At 42.5% G+C, this 15293-nt stretch overlaps 4 protein-coding genes across 4 annotated transcripts; 1 reads left to right on the plus strand and 3 right to left on the minus strand.

The window, feature by feature from the left end:
* Positions 1 to 835: 835 nt before the first annotated feature.
* LOC311262373 (olfactory receptor 11A1-like) lies at positions 836 to 1762 on the minus strand (the record flags this gene model as incomplete). Its single annotated transcript, XM_084361712.1, has 1 exon — positions 836 to 1762. The coding sequence occupies one exon, from the start codon at positions 1760 to 1762 to the stop codon at positions 836 to 838; it is 927 nt and encodes a 308-aa protein (XP_084217838.1).
* A 5984-nt stretch (positions 1763 to 7746) lies between these two features.
* Positions 7747 to 8825, plus strand: LOC311262290 (uncharacterized protein). Its single transcript, XM_084361572.1, has 3 exons — positions 7747 to 7942; positions 8155 to 8244; positions 8338 to 8825. Exons 1-3 carry the CDS (start codon positions 7818 to 7820, stop codon positions 8501 to 8503), a joined length of 381 nt encoding a protein of 126 aa, XP_084217698.1. The 5' UTR covers positions 7747 to 7817; the 3' UTR covers positions 8504 to 8825.
* A 1101-nt stretch (positions 8826 to 9926) lies between these two features.
* LOC311262819 (olfactory receptor 13C2-like) lies at positions 9927 to 10794 on the minus strand (the record flags this gene model as incomplete). Its single annotated transcript, XM_084362555.1, is given in 2 exon segments — positions 9927 to 9950; positions 9952 to 10794. Coding segments are annotated over 2 exon segments (867 nt in total).
* Positions 10795 to 14425: 3631 nt separating this feature from the next.
* On the minus strand, positions 14426 to 15293 carry LOC311262818 (olfactory receptor 2S2-like; the record flags this gene model as incomplete). Its single annotated transcript, XM_084362554.1, is given in 2 exon segments — positions 14426 to 14449; positions 14451 to 15293. Coding segments are annotated over 2 exon segments (867 nt in total).

Genomic DNA, 15293 nt, shown 5'->3' on the forward strand with positions numbered 1-15293 from the left:
TTGCAAGGCTGTTAGGATTAGCCTGAAGCGAGAGGGCACTTTATAGACCTTTATAGATTAACTGTAAGGTGTAAAGATGTACGGTAAAACAAGGTGGTCTGATTACGTTCATGTACTATTTTGTTTTGCTAGCGTCTTTGATATCTACACGACAGCAACACCTTATACTAACTGCTAACTTGGGGGTAAGCTCAAGCTGTCAATTTCTTTAGTCTGTGGCCCAACAGGTAAATTAGGTCTTTAAACTAATGTTGATATATATGTTGATATAAGTTAGATGGATGCACTTTGAAATAACTTAGTAAAGAAAGACAGTTAAATTGTGCGTAAGCTTATGCGTGGTAAAGGGGTTTTCTATAGAAGTTACTGTAAACAAACATTGTGCTTCGGCCTATAATGTTGACAACACCTGGAATGTTCATCTGCATTTATAAGCATTAAGCATTAAACTCAATCAGTAACATTGTAGATATTAATAACTCACATCAATTGCATTACACATTAAGGTTCTGTTTTGCTGTAATTCATGAAAGAGCCAATCTTGTGAAAATAAAATGGACTAATTGTAATAGTTGTGTTTACAATCATTGTCATAAAACATCACAATTCATCATTTCTATGTAGTAGTTTACATCTGAATTACAGATTGTACCTTTAAAATTCCAACTAAACTAATTAAAATTTCACTTAATAGAGGGGAGTCATTACACTGTCAAAGTTGACAATATTTGTTACTGTACTGTCATGAAAAGAAAAATTCAAACTACACAGAAAATCAGAATCAACTCTGAGATAACAGAACAAACATCTGTCGTGTGTATATTGTGTTAATACATCAGATTGTTTTGGTTGGACAGAACAACTTCATGAGGCATTTAGAAATATTTTTCATTTTAAGCCCGTACATGATTGGATTAAAGAGAGGATGATAAATGACTATCTGTAAAGTCATTATAAAATGTACAGTCTTTGGAAAATCAGATTCAAGATGTACTGTGATGACATCATATGCACACAAGCAGGAGAAGTTTATCAAAACGATCAAGTGTGGTAAACAGGTCTGAGCAGCTTTTCTCCTGACTGCTCTACTACTTCGATAGGATATTAGAAGTATCCTGGTGTATGTGAATAGTATGAAGAGCACAGGGAGAAGTAAAACATTTAGCAAAATGACAATATCATGTATAATTTGTTCTCTTGAGACCACACATTTAAGTTTATAAACTTTATTGTTGCAAAAAATTCCCTTTAAAGAAAAGCTACAGAGTTTTTCATTAGCTCTCAATGCTGTTGACACAGCGACCTGAGAGGCAGGCAGAATCCAAGCGAAGACCAAGAAAATACTGACAGTTGTTTTCCTCATTATAGCTGCATATTGCAGAGGTTTACATATAGACACATACCTGTCATAGGCCATGGCTGCCAACAGTAAGAACTCTGAACCACCTAAAGAGTAAAATATCTGAAACTGCAAGAGACAGGCTGAATATGATATGATCTGTTTCTCAGATAAAAAGTCGATCAGAAGCTTTGGGTAGATGGCAGTGCTGAGAAGAACAGAGTTGACCAACAGAGCTGCAATAAAAATGTACATAGGCTCATGGAGGTTTTGGTGAATCCAGATAAGATACACAATAGTAGAATTACTGCAGATGATCAGAATATATACTGTCAACATAACCACAAAGTAAAGATATCTGTATTTTTCCACTTCCACATGCCCATCAAGAGTTACATATGTTAGATTTAATTCATCATCCATTAATGTTGTCAAAAAAACTCAATGATTTTAATGAGCAGATTGTATAACTGGCAAACAGGAGTAATACCTGAGAAAAGCACTGTCACTGCATTAACATGTAACCCGAACTTGAGAGTCCTTTACATTTACAGTTACCTGACCTAAAAACACACTTTGTGCATTCATCTCCAGAACTAACTACGTGAACTGTTCGACTCTGTGGAAGGTGTTTTTATCAGATTTCTTCACTCTCCATGGATCTCATTATGTCTTGTAACCAAGAACTACTACTGTGTAAACAACTCCATCAAACTCTAGAGGCCTGATCTTGAAGATAGGGCTTCACAGGAAAACTCACGTTTCACGGGACCTAAAGGTCGGGGTTGAAAGCCTTTTGCTAACTGGTCGGAAGTTTGGATGAGGAATTGTTAACATGTTTCAGAAGAGCCAAAGCCAGATGTCGGCATTGTACAGCCTGCGGGGCCCGTTCTGGCCCTGTCCATTCTGTCTGCCCCGCGAGGTCGACTACAATCCGCACCATTTTACTCATTAATGTAAAAAGCATTGAACGAAAGGACCTAAATCGGCTTTTATTTTGAAACATTTGTGTGTCCTGAGTGCTTCCTCCTGATACAGTTGTTTGACATGAACGATGTTTGAAGTCACAGCGTAATCTGAGTGGGGATCTCCATCTCCAGGTACAAACTGGAGTCACCTGCCACAAATGGGCACTAAAAAGCATAAGGTTAATGCCAAATGTAAAGTGTTTAATAAGTCACAGATGAGGTCGGCTGTGAAGTTGTTTGTTTGCAACAAACGTGGCTGCATTAAAAGACTACAACTTGAGCCATCACTTTGAGACAAAACACACAGAGAAATGTAGAAATCTGTCAGAAGGTGTGAATGTGAGGACCGCCGAGGACTTGCTAGCTATAAGCTATAAAAGCAGCAAGGACTTCTTACGAAGAACATGTAAATGTTTTAGTAACTAATTACTATCATTTAGTAGAGGCGTCAACATCTCTCAATTATAAGATGCATCGCAATGCGGACGTGGAAGATTCTGCATCGATGCAGAGACAGAGCATAATCAAGAGTCTGCAGCTTATGCTGATTGTTGATTGTCTGGCCCCAATAAAATTATGTTGCAACGTTGCTCCCATACTTTGACATGTGGGCGGACATTAGGCTAACGTTCACTATGTAGGAGGGATGTTGGAGGGAGGCAGAGATCATCTGCGAGTGGTAAAAAAAAGTATTTTTTAAAATGGACATCTCGGGACAAATGTTGGATTTTAGGAACTTACTGGGAAGCACGAACTGGACGACACCCACGCTGACCGTGGCTTCTGCCTCACAACGATCACTAATCACGTTAGCCATTTTCACCTTTAGTGTCACAAGGCCAGCGCCATGACAGTTTGTGTTGCATGTTTGTCTGTTTTGTTTTGTCACTCTACCTGTTTGTATGTCTATGTCTCCTTCCCCCTCCCCCTTGCACTCGGTCACCTCTCCTGGACCTGCCTGCCTCCCACTCCACACCTGCCCTGCTGCTGCAATCAAGCCACCTGGTTCCCATCAGCTCATCACCCAGTCTGCACTTCAGTCCTGCCTCAACCATCAGTCTCTGCCGGATCGTCACTCAGTCCACACGGTTTGTCGTGGTCGCGTTCTAGCCGAGCCAAGCCTCAGAATTTCTGCTTAAACTTAAACTTTATTCATTTATATAGCACCTTTCATACATTAAAAATGCAACACAAAGTGCTGTACAAGTTAAAAAGGTGTGTCTTGAGCCTGCTTTTAAAAACATCAACAGTCTCTGCAGCCCTGAGGCTCTCCGGCAGGCCATTCCACAGACGTGGGCCGTAGTAATAAAATGATGCCTCACCGTGGGTTTTTGTCCGAACACTTGGGATGACTAAAAGGTTGGAGCCGGAGGACTTAAGGGTCAGCGAGGGATGGTAATGTAAAAGCAAATCAGAAAGATAAGAAGGCCCAAGACTGTTAAGACACTTAAAAACTAATAAAAGAAGCTTAAAATCGATCCTGAAACGCACGGGGAGCCAATGCAGCGATTTTAATACAGGTGTAATGTGCTCCTGCCTTCTGGTCCCTTCTGGTTCCCTTCTGGTTCTGTGAGCACACGTGCGGCTGAATTTTGAAGTACCTGGAGTTTGGAAGTGCTTTTCATTGGAAGACCAGAAAGCAGGGCGTTACAGTAATCTATACGACATGAGATAAAAGCATGCATCAGCACCTCCGTGTTTGACCGAGAGAGAAACGGGCGGATTCTGGCTATGTTCTTGAGATGATAAAGCCCTATCTTTGTAATATTTTTCATATGAAGAATAAAATCGAGCTCAGAATCAAAAATGACGCCCAGGTTCTTGACACATTGTGAAGGTTTAAAGTCTTGTAGTTTTGGTAAAAGTTTCTCTCTCTTGGTTTCAGGACCAATAATTAAAACTTCTGTTTTGTCCTGGTTGAGCTGCAGGAAATTCTCTGCCATCCATGATTTTATATCTAAAATGCAGTTTAGAAGAATATCAACTGGGCTTGTGTCTTCAGGAGACACAGCGATATATAAAGCTGTGTCATCAGCATAACTATGGAGTTTTACGCCGTGTCTCCTGATGACGTCGCCAAGTGGAAGCATATATAGATTAAAAAGTATTGGGCCTAAAATTGATCCTTGGGGCACCCCACAGTTTATTTCATAGGTTTTTGAGGAACATGCATCCATACTTACAAAAAAGTGTCGGTCATTAAGGTAGGAGTTGAACCAGTTTAAAACAGTGCCAGAGAGGCCCACCAGGTTTTTAAGTCTGTTTATCAAGGTGTGGTGATCAACTGTATCGAAGGCAGCGCTAAGATCCAGTAGCACCAGGACTGAAAGTTTCTGAGAGTCCATGCTACACCTGATGTCATTAACAATTTTCAACAGGGCTGTCTCGGTGCTGTGGTTCGTCCTAAAACCTGACTGATACTTCTCTAAAATATTGTTACTATTTAAAAATTCATTGAGTTGAATAAAAACCAGTTTTTCTAAAATTTTGCTTAAAAAAGGTAAGTTGGATACAGGTCTGTAGTTGTTAAGAGTGTTGGGATCTAAGTTATTCTTCTTCAGAAAGGGCCTCACCACTGCTGTTTTAAAGGGAGCAGGGAAGACACCAGTCTGAAGAGAGCAATTCACAATGCTTAACAACTCATCCTCAAAAAATCCATAAAATGTTTTAAAAAGTGATGTGGGAATGGGATCTAAAAGGCAGGTTGTTGGGTTAACTTGGGAGAAAACTCTACCAAGCATCCCTGCATCAACCAGGACAAATTGCTCCAGTGTTTCCTCAGGTAAAAAGAACGGTTCAGAAGTGTAACACACTGTCTTCTGTTTGGATAAAAGATTGGATCTGATAAAATCAATATTACTTCTGAAGTGGTCTGCGAAGTCCTCACATTGAGAGGACTTCGCTTGCAAGTTTTGTTCTTATTCTAGCTGCTGCTTTTCCCTGCTGCAGTTCCTGCCCCACCTGCCTGCCTGCCAGCCTGCCTGTCTGCCCACCAGCTTGTCCTCTAGACCTCCAGTCTGCCTGCCACCCCAGCCATCACCTCCAGCCCCCCTGCCGCTGTCTTCCCCCTGGACCCACTCTCCAGCCCATCACAACCCTTTCCCTCACCTCCCAACCTCTAATAAACATCTTAATTCTGCCAGTTGGTGTCTGTATCTGGGATCCTAGCAAAGGTGTGACAGTACGATCCGGCCATGCCGGACCCAAAAGACACCAACCCTTTCCACCGGCAGTTTCCCACCATGACCAGCTGCTTGGACAGCACGCCCAAGCACTGAAGGAATTAATGGAGGGCCTCAGAGAGCTCAACACCAATGTGATGGAGATTCGAGACCACATGAATCAGCCCACAACCCCTGAGGTTCAGCCACCAGCCCCAACGCCAGCAGTACCCAGTTCCGGGCCCAGTTCTGTTTCTGTTAAGGAGCCATGGGTTCCTCCCCCAGACCGGTATGAAGGTGACTTTGGTCAATGTTGTTCCTTTTTATTGCAATGTAATCTTGTGTTCAGCCAACAGCCCCAGTCATACTCAACAGAGCAGTCAAAGGTTGCCTACGTGATGAGGCTCCTACGTGGGAGTGCCTTGGCCTGGGCTGCGGCCCTGTGGGAGAAGGAGTCTCCAGTCACCGCCTCCTACGCTGCCTTCACCTCTGAGATGAGGAGGGTTTTCGACCACCCCGTCCATGGCCAGGATGCCTCGAAAAGGTTACTCACCTTACGCCAAGGTATGCGTAGTGTTGCTGAATTTTCCGTTGAATTTCGTACTCTGTCCCTGGAGAGTGGCTGGAATAATGAGTCCCTTCAAGCGTTTTTTTGTCAAAGATTAAATGATTTAATTAAAGATGAACTTGTTTCTGACCCGGAGCCCTCTGATTTTGAGGGTCTAGTCTCCTTAGCTATTCTTATAGATAACCGGCTGCGAGAGCGGAGAAGAGAGAGGCAGCAGCGCCCACCCACTGCTTCCCCAGGGCACCCTCCATCGGCCTCAGTTTCCCGAGTTCACCAAGGTGGTGGGAGCCCAGCCACAGACCAGCCCAGGAGGGAGCCCTCACCGGAGCCGATGCAACTTGGACAGTTCCAAGTGGAACCAGAGGAGCGTCAGCGCCGTATTAAGACCAACAGCTGCCTGTATTGTGGGAGACCTGATCATTTCCTGGCCTCATGTCCGTATCACCTGGCAAACGACCAGGCTTGCCAGTAACAGGGAGAATCCTGGCGAGCCACACCTCCATTCCCCTCTCCCCTCAACCCCGAGCACAGGTGCAAGCAACATTGTCATGGAAAGGTCAGTCCATTGATATTTTTGCCCTTTTAGATTCAGGTGCAGATGCAAGTTTTCTTGATGCCACTGTGGCCAAGCAGTTAGACCTGCCTTCTGTCTGTCTTGATAAACCACTAGAAGCAAGTGCACTAAATGGTAGAGTGTTGGCCAACATAACTCAAAGGACTGTGCCCGTACGATTGCTTGTGTCTGGTAATCATAAGGAGGAGCTCAGCTTTCACATAATTGGCTCACCTTCAGTTCCTGTAGTCCTCGGTCTTCCCTAGCTAGCACAACACAATCCCCAGATTGATTGGAGGACAGGGAGGATCATCAGCTGAAGCCTTCATTGCCATGCTAATTGTTTGCAGACAGCCCCACCTTATTCTGTGCCCAGCCCTGAACCCCTGCCGGAAGTCCCTGATCTGTCCTCCATTCCCTCAGAATACCATGACCTCCAAACCACATTCTGTAAAGCCCTCAAGATTGAAGAGGAAGTAAGAGGGGCCCAACAGACGCAATCTGACCCAGGGTCGCCTGTATGCTCCAGACGCTGTTAAATCCTCAGTACTGCAATGGGCCCATTCATCTAAACTAACTTGCCACCCAGGATTAAATCGAACACTTGCTTTCCTTAGACGACGTTTTTGGTGGCCCTCTATGGATGTAGATGTAAAATCTTTTGTGTCTGCTTGCCCTGTTTGTGCACAAAACAAGTCTTCAAATCAGTCCAGTGCTGGAATGTTGCGCCCCTGCTGGTGCCCCGTCGCCCCTGGTCACATCTTGCCCTGGATTTTGTGACTGGTCTGCCCGCTTCAGCTGGAAACACAGTAATACTCACTGTTGTTGACCGCTTCAGTAAATTTGCACGCTTTTTGCCGCTGCCCAAACTGCCCTCAGCCAGGGAGACAGCTGATCTGTTGGTCAGAGAGGTGTTCTGTGTGTATGGACTCCCTTCTGATATTGTTTCAGATCGTGGGCCTCAATTCACCTCTGCTGTCTGGAAGGCTTTCTGTTCCTCAGTTGGAGCCACTGTCAGTCTGAGTTCAGGATCTGGAGACCTCTCTCCACTGCATGGTGTCCACCAACCCATCCACCTGGTCCACCCTTACGCCCTGGGTGGAGTATGCCCATAACAGTCTACCTTCGTCTGCCACAGGTATGTCACCATTCCAATGTGTTTTTGGGTACCAGCCTCCACTATTCCCCTCACAGGAAAAGGAGCTTTCAGTGCCCTCAGTCCAGGCCCATGTCCGCCGGTGCCACAAGACCTGGCACTGTGCACGCTCAGCCTTACTCCGTGCCTCGGGCCATTACAAACACCAAGCCAACCGTCATCGGACTCCTACACCTCGATATACGCCTGGAGACAAGGTATGGCTTTCTACCAAGGATCTCCCTTCTTTATGGTGGTTACTGTCACAAGGCCAGCGCCATGACAGTTTGTGTTGCATGTTTGTCTGTTTTGTTTTGTCACTCTACCTGTTTGTATGTCTATGTCTCCTTCCCCCTCCCCCTTGCACTCGGTCACCTCTCCTGGACCTGCCTGCCTCCCACTCCACACCTGCCCTGCTGCTGCAATCAAGCCACCTGGTTCCCATCAGCTCATCACCCAGTCTGCACTTCAGTCGTGCCTCAACCGTCAGTCTCTGCCGGATCATCACTCAGTCCACACGGTTCGTCGTGGTCGCGTTCTAGCCGAGCCAAGCCTCAGAATTTCTGCTTGCAAGTTTTGTTCTTATTCTAACTGCTGCTTTTCCCTGCTGCAGTTCCTGTCCCGCCCGCCTGCCTGCCAGTCTGCCCACCAGCCCGTCCTCTAGACCTCCAGTCTGCCTGCCACCCCAGCCATCACCTCCAGCCCCCCTGCCGCTGTCTTCCCCCTGGATCCACTCTCCGGCCCATCGCTCCCCCTTTCCCTCACCTCCCAGCATCTAATAAACATCTCAATTCTGCCAGTTGGTGTCTGTATCTGGGATTCTAGCAAAGGCGTGACATGAAGCTAATGTCTGCAGCCATAAATAATAACTGTTACAGAAAGCCCAGATAATCAACCAAGATCTGAGGAGGCGTTGTCAACTTTGCCGTCCAACTCTGAGAGAGGTGTGTGCAGCAGAGTCCATGAATGCCTTATCTTGAAGCTGCCATGTGAAAACAATATTATTGTAATTACAACAAACGTGTAAGGCACTGCAGATGAAAAAATGCTTTGGTTTTGTAATGTTTATGTATTGAAAAGATGCAGCTTTTATTTTGTAGACTGCTGTAGTCTTATTATTGGAAGGACTTTCTGAATAAAAAAAGTAAAAAAAATAGTCATGGGCAGTAATAAAGATCATTGAGGATGCCATACACTGAGGTGCGTCGAGAGGTGTCGAGAACAGTTTTGCATTCAAATTGTTGACAGCTGAATCGTGATGGAATCGTGAGGCAAATGAAGATTCACACCTATTATTAGTCAGTAAGCAGATCAATAAATTCTACCTGGCTTCAAGACTTTCACAAGAATATTTGTTATATACACAACAAAGAAGTAATTATTTCCCTGTTAAAAGTACCAGTAGTACTATCAGATATGTTTACACAAAATGAACTAATGGTTTATAGTAGGGGTCATTGAACTCACCAGGAGTTGCAACAACAGTTTTGGTACCAACTGATAGCGTAGATACCGTAACTAATGATAGTTTATCACATCAGTTCCAACAACAGCAGGCAGTTATGAGCACACTACTGTACAGGTGTGAACCATAGTCTCAGTATTTTGCATGTTATTCATGTTCCTTCACTGATTTATCTCGGCTCAGAAATCGTCATATTATCCTTTCAATTCCCATTTATCCGTCAGTTGTGACAACATATATTTAACAACTGTACAGTTCTTTTCATTTAACAACAGATATTTACTGTTAACTAACTTTAACTTTTATTTGTACATTTCTGTTTTATATTTAGGATTAGTGACAGTAGTGGTTTATCTTTCTTTTCTTTCGCTTTGTTCATTATGACGAGCACAGTATCATCCAAGAAAAATGTATCTTTCTGTGCCCGCCATGAAGGGAAATCCTCATTCAGGATGCTGGTATCTCAGTGGAAGCTACAGCCCTGTAGTGGCTTTGTTGTAACAGTATCAAAAGACCAAGTAAGAAAATGTAGTAACGTCAAGAGATTGATCAGTCATTACATATTACATTGTTCATGCTGATATTATGCTTTACTGTGTATCAGTCAGAGAAACAATTTCATACATTAAACAAACAAGGATCAGAGGAATTACCTAATCAGTTATCTGTGTTGATACGTGAGTTCATTTTAGCTGAGCTGAACAACCTCTTCAGGTGTTTAGAAATGTCTTTCATTTTTAGTCCATATATGATTGGATTAAAGAGAGGATGATACAATATTATTTGTAAAGTCATTATTAAACGAACAATTTTTGGAAAATCCGACTCCAATCCAATTATAATGACATCATATGCACACAAACATGAAAAGTTTATCAAAACGATCAAGTGTGGTAAACAGGTCTGAGCAGCTTTTCTCCTGACTTCACTACTACTGCGATAGGATATTATAAGTATCCTGGTGTATGTGAATAGTATGAAGAGCACAGGGAGAAGTGCAACATTTAGCAAGATGATCATATCTCGTATAAGACGTGCCCCTGAGATTACACATTGAAGTTTGTAAACTGCATTATTGCAAAAAATTCCATTTAAAATAAAGGCACAGATTTTTTCTCTGGCACTCAATGCAGTTGGCACAGCAAGCTGACAGGCAGGCAGAATCCAAGCAAAGACCAAGAAAACACTGACAGTTGTTTTACTCATTATAGCTGCATATTGCAGAGGTTTACATATAGACACATACCTGTCATAGGCCATGGCTGCCAACAGTAGAAACTCTGAACCACCTAAAGAGTAAAAAATATGAAACTGCAAGAGACAGGCTGAATATGATATGATCTGTTTCTCAGATAAAAAGTCGATCAGAAGCTTTGGGTAGATGGCAGTGCTGAAAAGAACAGAGTTGACCAACAGAGCTGCAATGAAAATGTACATAGGCTCATGGAGGTTTTGGTGAATCCAGATAAGATACACAATAGTAGAATTACTGCAGATGATCAGAATATATACTGTGAACATAACCACAAAGTAAAGATATCTGTATTTTTCCACTTCCACATGCCCATCAAGAGTTACATATGTTAGATTTAATTCATCATCCATTAATGTTGTCAAAAACTCAATGATTTTAATGAGCAGATTGTATAACTGGCAAACAGGAGTAATACCTGAGAAAAGCACTGTCACTGCATTAACATGTAACCTGAACTGGAGAGTCTTTTACATTTACAGTTACCTGACCTAAAAACACACTTTGTGCATTCATCTCCAGAACTAACTACGTGAACTGTTCGACTCTGTGGCATGTGTTTTTATCAGATTTCTTCACTCTCCATGGATCTCATTATGTCTTGTAACCAAGAACTACTACTGTGTAAACAACTCCATCAAACTCTAGAGGCCTGATCTTGAAGATAGGGCTTCACAGGAAAACTCACGTTTCACGGGACCTAAAGGTCGGGGTTGAAAGCCTTTTGCTAACTGGTCGGAAGTTTGGATGAGGAATTGTTAACATGTTTCAGAAGAGCCAAAGCCAGATGTCGGCATTGTACAGCCTGCGGGGCCCGTTCTGGCCCTGTCCATTCTGTCTGCCCCGCGAGGTCGACTACAATCCGCACCATTTTACTCATTAATGTAAAAAGCATTGAACGAAAGGACCTAAATCGGCTTTTATTTTGAAACATTTGTGTGTCCTGAGTGCTTCCTCCTGATACAGTTGTTTGACATGAACGATGTTTGAAGTCACAGCGTAATCTGAGTGGGGATCTCCATTTTGTTTGTGCAACGCAGTTGATGGAGGTACAAACTGGAGTCACCTGCCACAAATGGGCACTAAAAAGCGTAAGGTTAATGCCAAATGTAAAGTGTTTATTAGGTCATGGATGAAGTCGGCTGTGAAGTTGTTTGTTTGCAACAAACATGGCCGCATTAAAAGACTACAACTTGAGCCGTCACTTTGAGACAAAACACACAGAGAAATATAGAAATCTGTCAGAAGGTGAGAATGTGAGGACCGCCGAGGACTTGCTAGCTATAAGCTATGAAAGCAGCAAGGACTTCTTACGAAGAACATGTAAATGTTTTAGTAACTAATTACTATCATTTAGTAGAGGCGTCAACATTTCTCAATTATAAGATGCATCGCGATGCGGACGTGGAAGATTCTGCATCGATGCAGAGACAGAGCATAATCAAGAGTCTGCAGCTTATGCTGATTGTTGATTGTCTGGCCTCAGCTGGACAATATAATTACATTGCGACGTTGCTCCCATGCTTTGACATGTGGGCGGACATTAGGCTAACGTTCACTATGTAGGAGGGATGTTGGAGGGAGGCAGAGATCATCTGCGAGTGGTAAAAAAAAACAGAGTATCTTTTAAAATGGACATCTCAGGGCACATGTTGGATTTTAGGAACTTACTGGGAAGCACAAACTGTACGGGCGCATGGCGTCTGTCCGACTTCCCATTTGTCCGACTTCCCATTTCTCCGCATACATTTCTTAATTTTTGCGTCCATTAGCCCGACTCTCTATTTCTCCGACTACCCAAAATTTCGACTTCCCATTTCTCCGACCATACATTTCTATATTTTTTCGTCCATTAGTCCGACCTCCCATTTCCCCGACTTAAGTATGCCCGGTGTTACGACTCCCAGTAATTACGACAGTGTATTAGACCGACTAATCCGGCCCAGAAGCAGGATAGACTGAGATATCAACTTAATCTCCTGTATTTTGACGGCGCCACAGTGTAGTCAAAAGCGCATGGGTCCTGCTCCTGTTCCTTTTATTTTTTAAGTGATGTGCACAGATGTGATAGTCAGTGACAGCTTAATTAATAAACACAAAGTCTCGGCATCCGAAGGAGGAGATGCCTTGAACAGGAAGCAGACCGTGGTGGATTTCAATCACACACTCCGACCCCAAATGTTGCAACTATGGAAAAAGTTATCCAGGAAAAAAAAAGACTTACAAACACGGACCAAAACGGCTCCATAATACGCACAAAAATCCAAAAGAAACTAAAGTTAAAAAAAAAAAAAATAAAAATCTCTGCATGACATTTTGTTCAGTGAAATCCACAGACAAGACGGCTGCACAAGTGGGGCGTCAGTTTATTTTGAAAAGTGCTGGGGACAATAACCATATACTGGAGTTTGTTTGAGGGGTGCTGGGTAGGCTACAGTTATGTTCCGTTAGTTTTGACTTTTGTTAACACTAGAGGTGACCCCGAATCATACACTGCGGAAACGGGGGGGGGGGGGGGGGGCGCATGGCCCGGGTAACTTTTGTGCTCTGATTATTTTATGAATAAAAGCAAGCTCAGCCTACCCGGGGTTACTTTAAACCATGACTGTGAACCTCCTTCGCCTCGAGCCATGACCCAGAGCCGGTTCGGTCCAAAGTCGGAATTCTGGATGGTCGGATTTAGCCCTGGTCGGAATATAGAGATTATTTTGGTCGGAGCAATGGGCAGTCGGGCCAATGGGCCTACAAAAGTCGGATTAATGAGTAGTCGGAGAGATGGGCGGTCGGACTTTTGGGCCGTCGGATTGACGTATGCTCCCTGAACTGGACGAGACCCACGCTGACCGTGGCTTCTGCCTCACAACAATTGCTAATCACATTAGCCATTTTCACCTGAAGCTAATGTCTGCAGCCATAAATAATAACTGTTACAGAAAGACCAGATAATCAGCCAAGATCTGAGGAGGCGCTGTCAACATGTGAAAACAATATTATTGTAGATTACAACAAACGTGTAAGGCACTGCAGATGGATAAATGCTTTGGTTTTGTAATGTTTATGTATTGAAAAGGTGCAGCTTTTATTTTGTAGACTGCTGTAGTCTGATTATTGGAAGGACTTTCTGAATAAAAAAGTAAGAAAAGTAGTCATGTGCAGTAATAAAGATCATTGAGGATGACATACACTGAGGTGCGTCGAGAGGTATCGAGAACAGTTTTGCATTCTAATCGTTGACAGCTGAATCGTGATGGAATCGTGAGGCAAATGAAGATTCACACCTATTATTAGTCAGTAAGCAGATCAATAAATTCTACCTGGCTTCAAGACTTTCACAAGAATATTTGTTATATACACAACAAAGAAGTAATTATTTCCCTGTTAAAAGTACCAGTAGTACTATATCAGATATGTTTACACAAAATGAATTTATGGTTTATAGTCTCTCAAGGTTTTGCCAAGTAGGGGTAATTCAGTATTTTGTATGTTATTCATGTTGTGTACACTGCTGAAGTGACAGCCCTATCCTTCACTGATTTACTGTACAGTTCTTTTCATTTAACAACAGATATTTACTGTTAACTAACTTTAACTTTTATTTACATTTTTACATTTCTGTTTTATATTTAGGATTAGTGATAGTAGTGGTTTATCTTTCTTTGTCTTTCTGTGCCCGCCATGAAGGGAAATCCTCATTCAGGATGCTGGTATCTCAGTGGAAGCTACAGCCCTGTAGTGGCTTTGTTGTAACAGTATCAAAAGACCAAGTTAGAAAATGTAGTAACGTCAAGAGATTGATCAGTCATTACATATTACATTGTTCATGCTGATATTATGCTTTACTGTGTATCAGTCAGAGAAACAATTTCATACATTAAACAAACAAGGATCAGAGGAATTACATAATCAGTTATCTGTGTTGATACGTGAGTTCATTTTTAGCTGAGCTGAACAACCTCTTCAGGTGTTTAGAGATTTCTTTCATTTTTAGTCCATATATGATTGGATTAAAGAGAGGATGATACAATATTATTTGTAAAGTCATTATTAAACGAACAAGTTTTGGAAAATCCGACTCCAATCCAATTATAATGACATCATATGCACACAAACATGAAAAGTTTATCAAAACGATCAAGTGTGGTAAACAGGTCTGAGCAGCTTTTCTCCTGACTTCACTACTACTGCGATAGGATATTATAAGTATCCTGGTGTATGTGAATAGTATGAAGAGCACAGGGAGAAGTGCAACATTTAGAAAGATGATCATATCTCGTATAAGACGTGCCCCTGAGATTACACATTGAAGTTTGTAAACTGCATTATTGCAGAAAATTCCATTTAAAATAAAGGCGCAGATTTTTTCTTTGGCACTCAATGCAGTTGGCACAGCAAGCTGAGAGGCAGGCAGAATCCAAGCGAAGACCAAGAAAATACTGACAGTTGTTTTACTCATTATAGCTGCATATTGCAGAGGTTTACATATAGACACATACCTGTCATAGGCCATGGCTGCCAACAGTAAGAACTCTGAACCAGCTAATGAGTAAAATATCTGAAACTGCAAGAGACAGGCTGAATATGATGTGATCTGTTTCTCAGATAAAAAGTCGATCAGAAGCTTTGGGTAGATGGCAGTGCTGTAAAGAACAGAGTTGACCAACAGAGCTGCAATAAAAATGTACATAGGCTCATGGAGGTTTTGGTGAATCCAGATAAGATACACAATAGTAGAATTACTGCAGATGATCAGAATATATACTGTGAACATAACCACAAAGTAAAGATATCTGTATTTTTCCACTTCCACATGCCCATCAAGAGTTACATATGTTAGATTTAATTCATCATCCAT

Source organism: Pagrus pagrus (assembly GCF_965226575.1).
Source record: "Pagrus pagrus genome assembly, chromosome: 9".
Classification (NCBI taxonomy): Eukaryota; Metazoa; Chordata; class Actinopteri; order Spariformes; family Sparidae; genus Pagrus; species Pagrus pagrus.

What these genes read in the sequence shown, in the direction of transcription:
- LOC311262290 (XM_084361572.1), top strand. Translation starts at nt 7,818, where the DNA reads ATGTCCGCCGGTGCCACAAGACCTGGCACTGTGCACGCTCAGCCTTAC. An exon ending in GATATACGCCTGGAGACAAG is followed by an intron (nt 7,943 to 8,154) that starts GTATGGCTTTCT and finishes GCTGCAATCAAG; the next exon opens with CCACCTGGTTCCCATCAGCT. An exon ending in ATCATCACTCAGTCCACACG is followed by an intron (nt 8,245 to 8,337) that starts GTTCGTCGTGGT and finishes TCCCTGCTGCAG; the next exon opens with TTCCTGTCCCGCCCGCCTGC.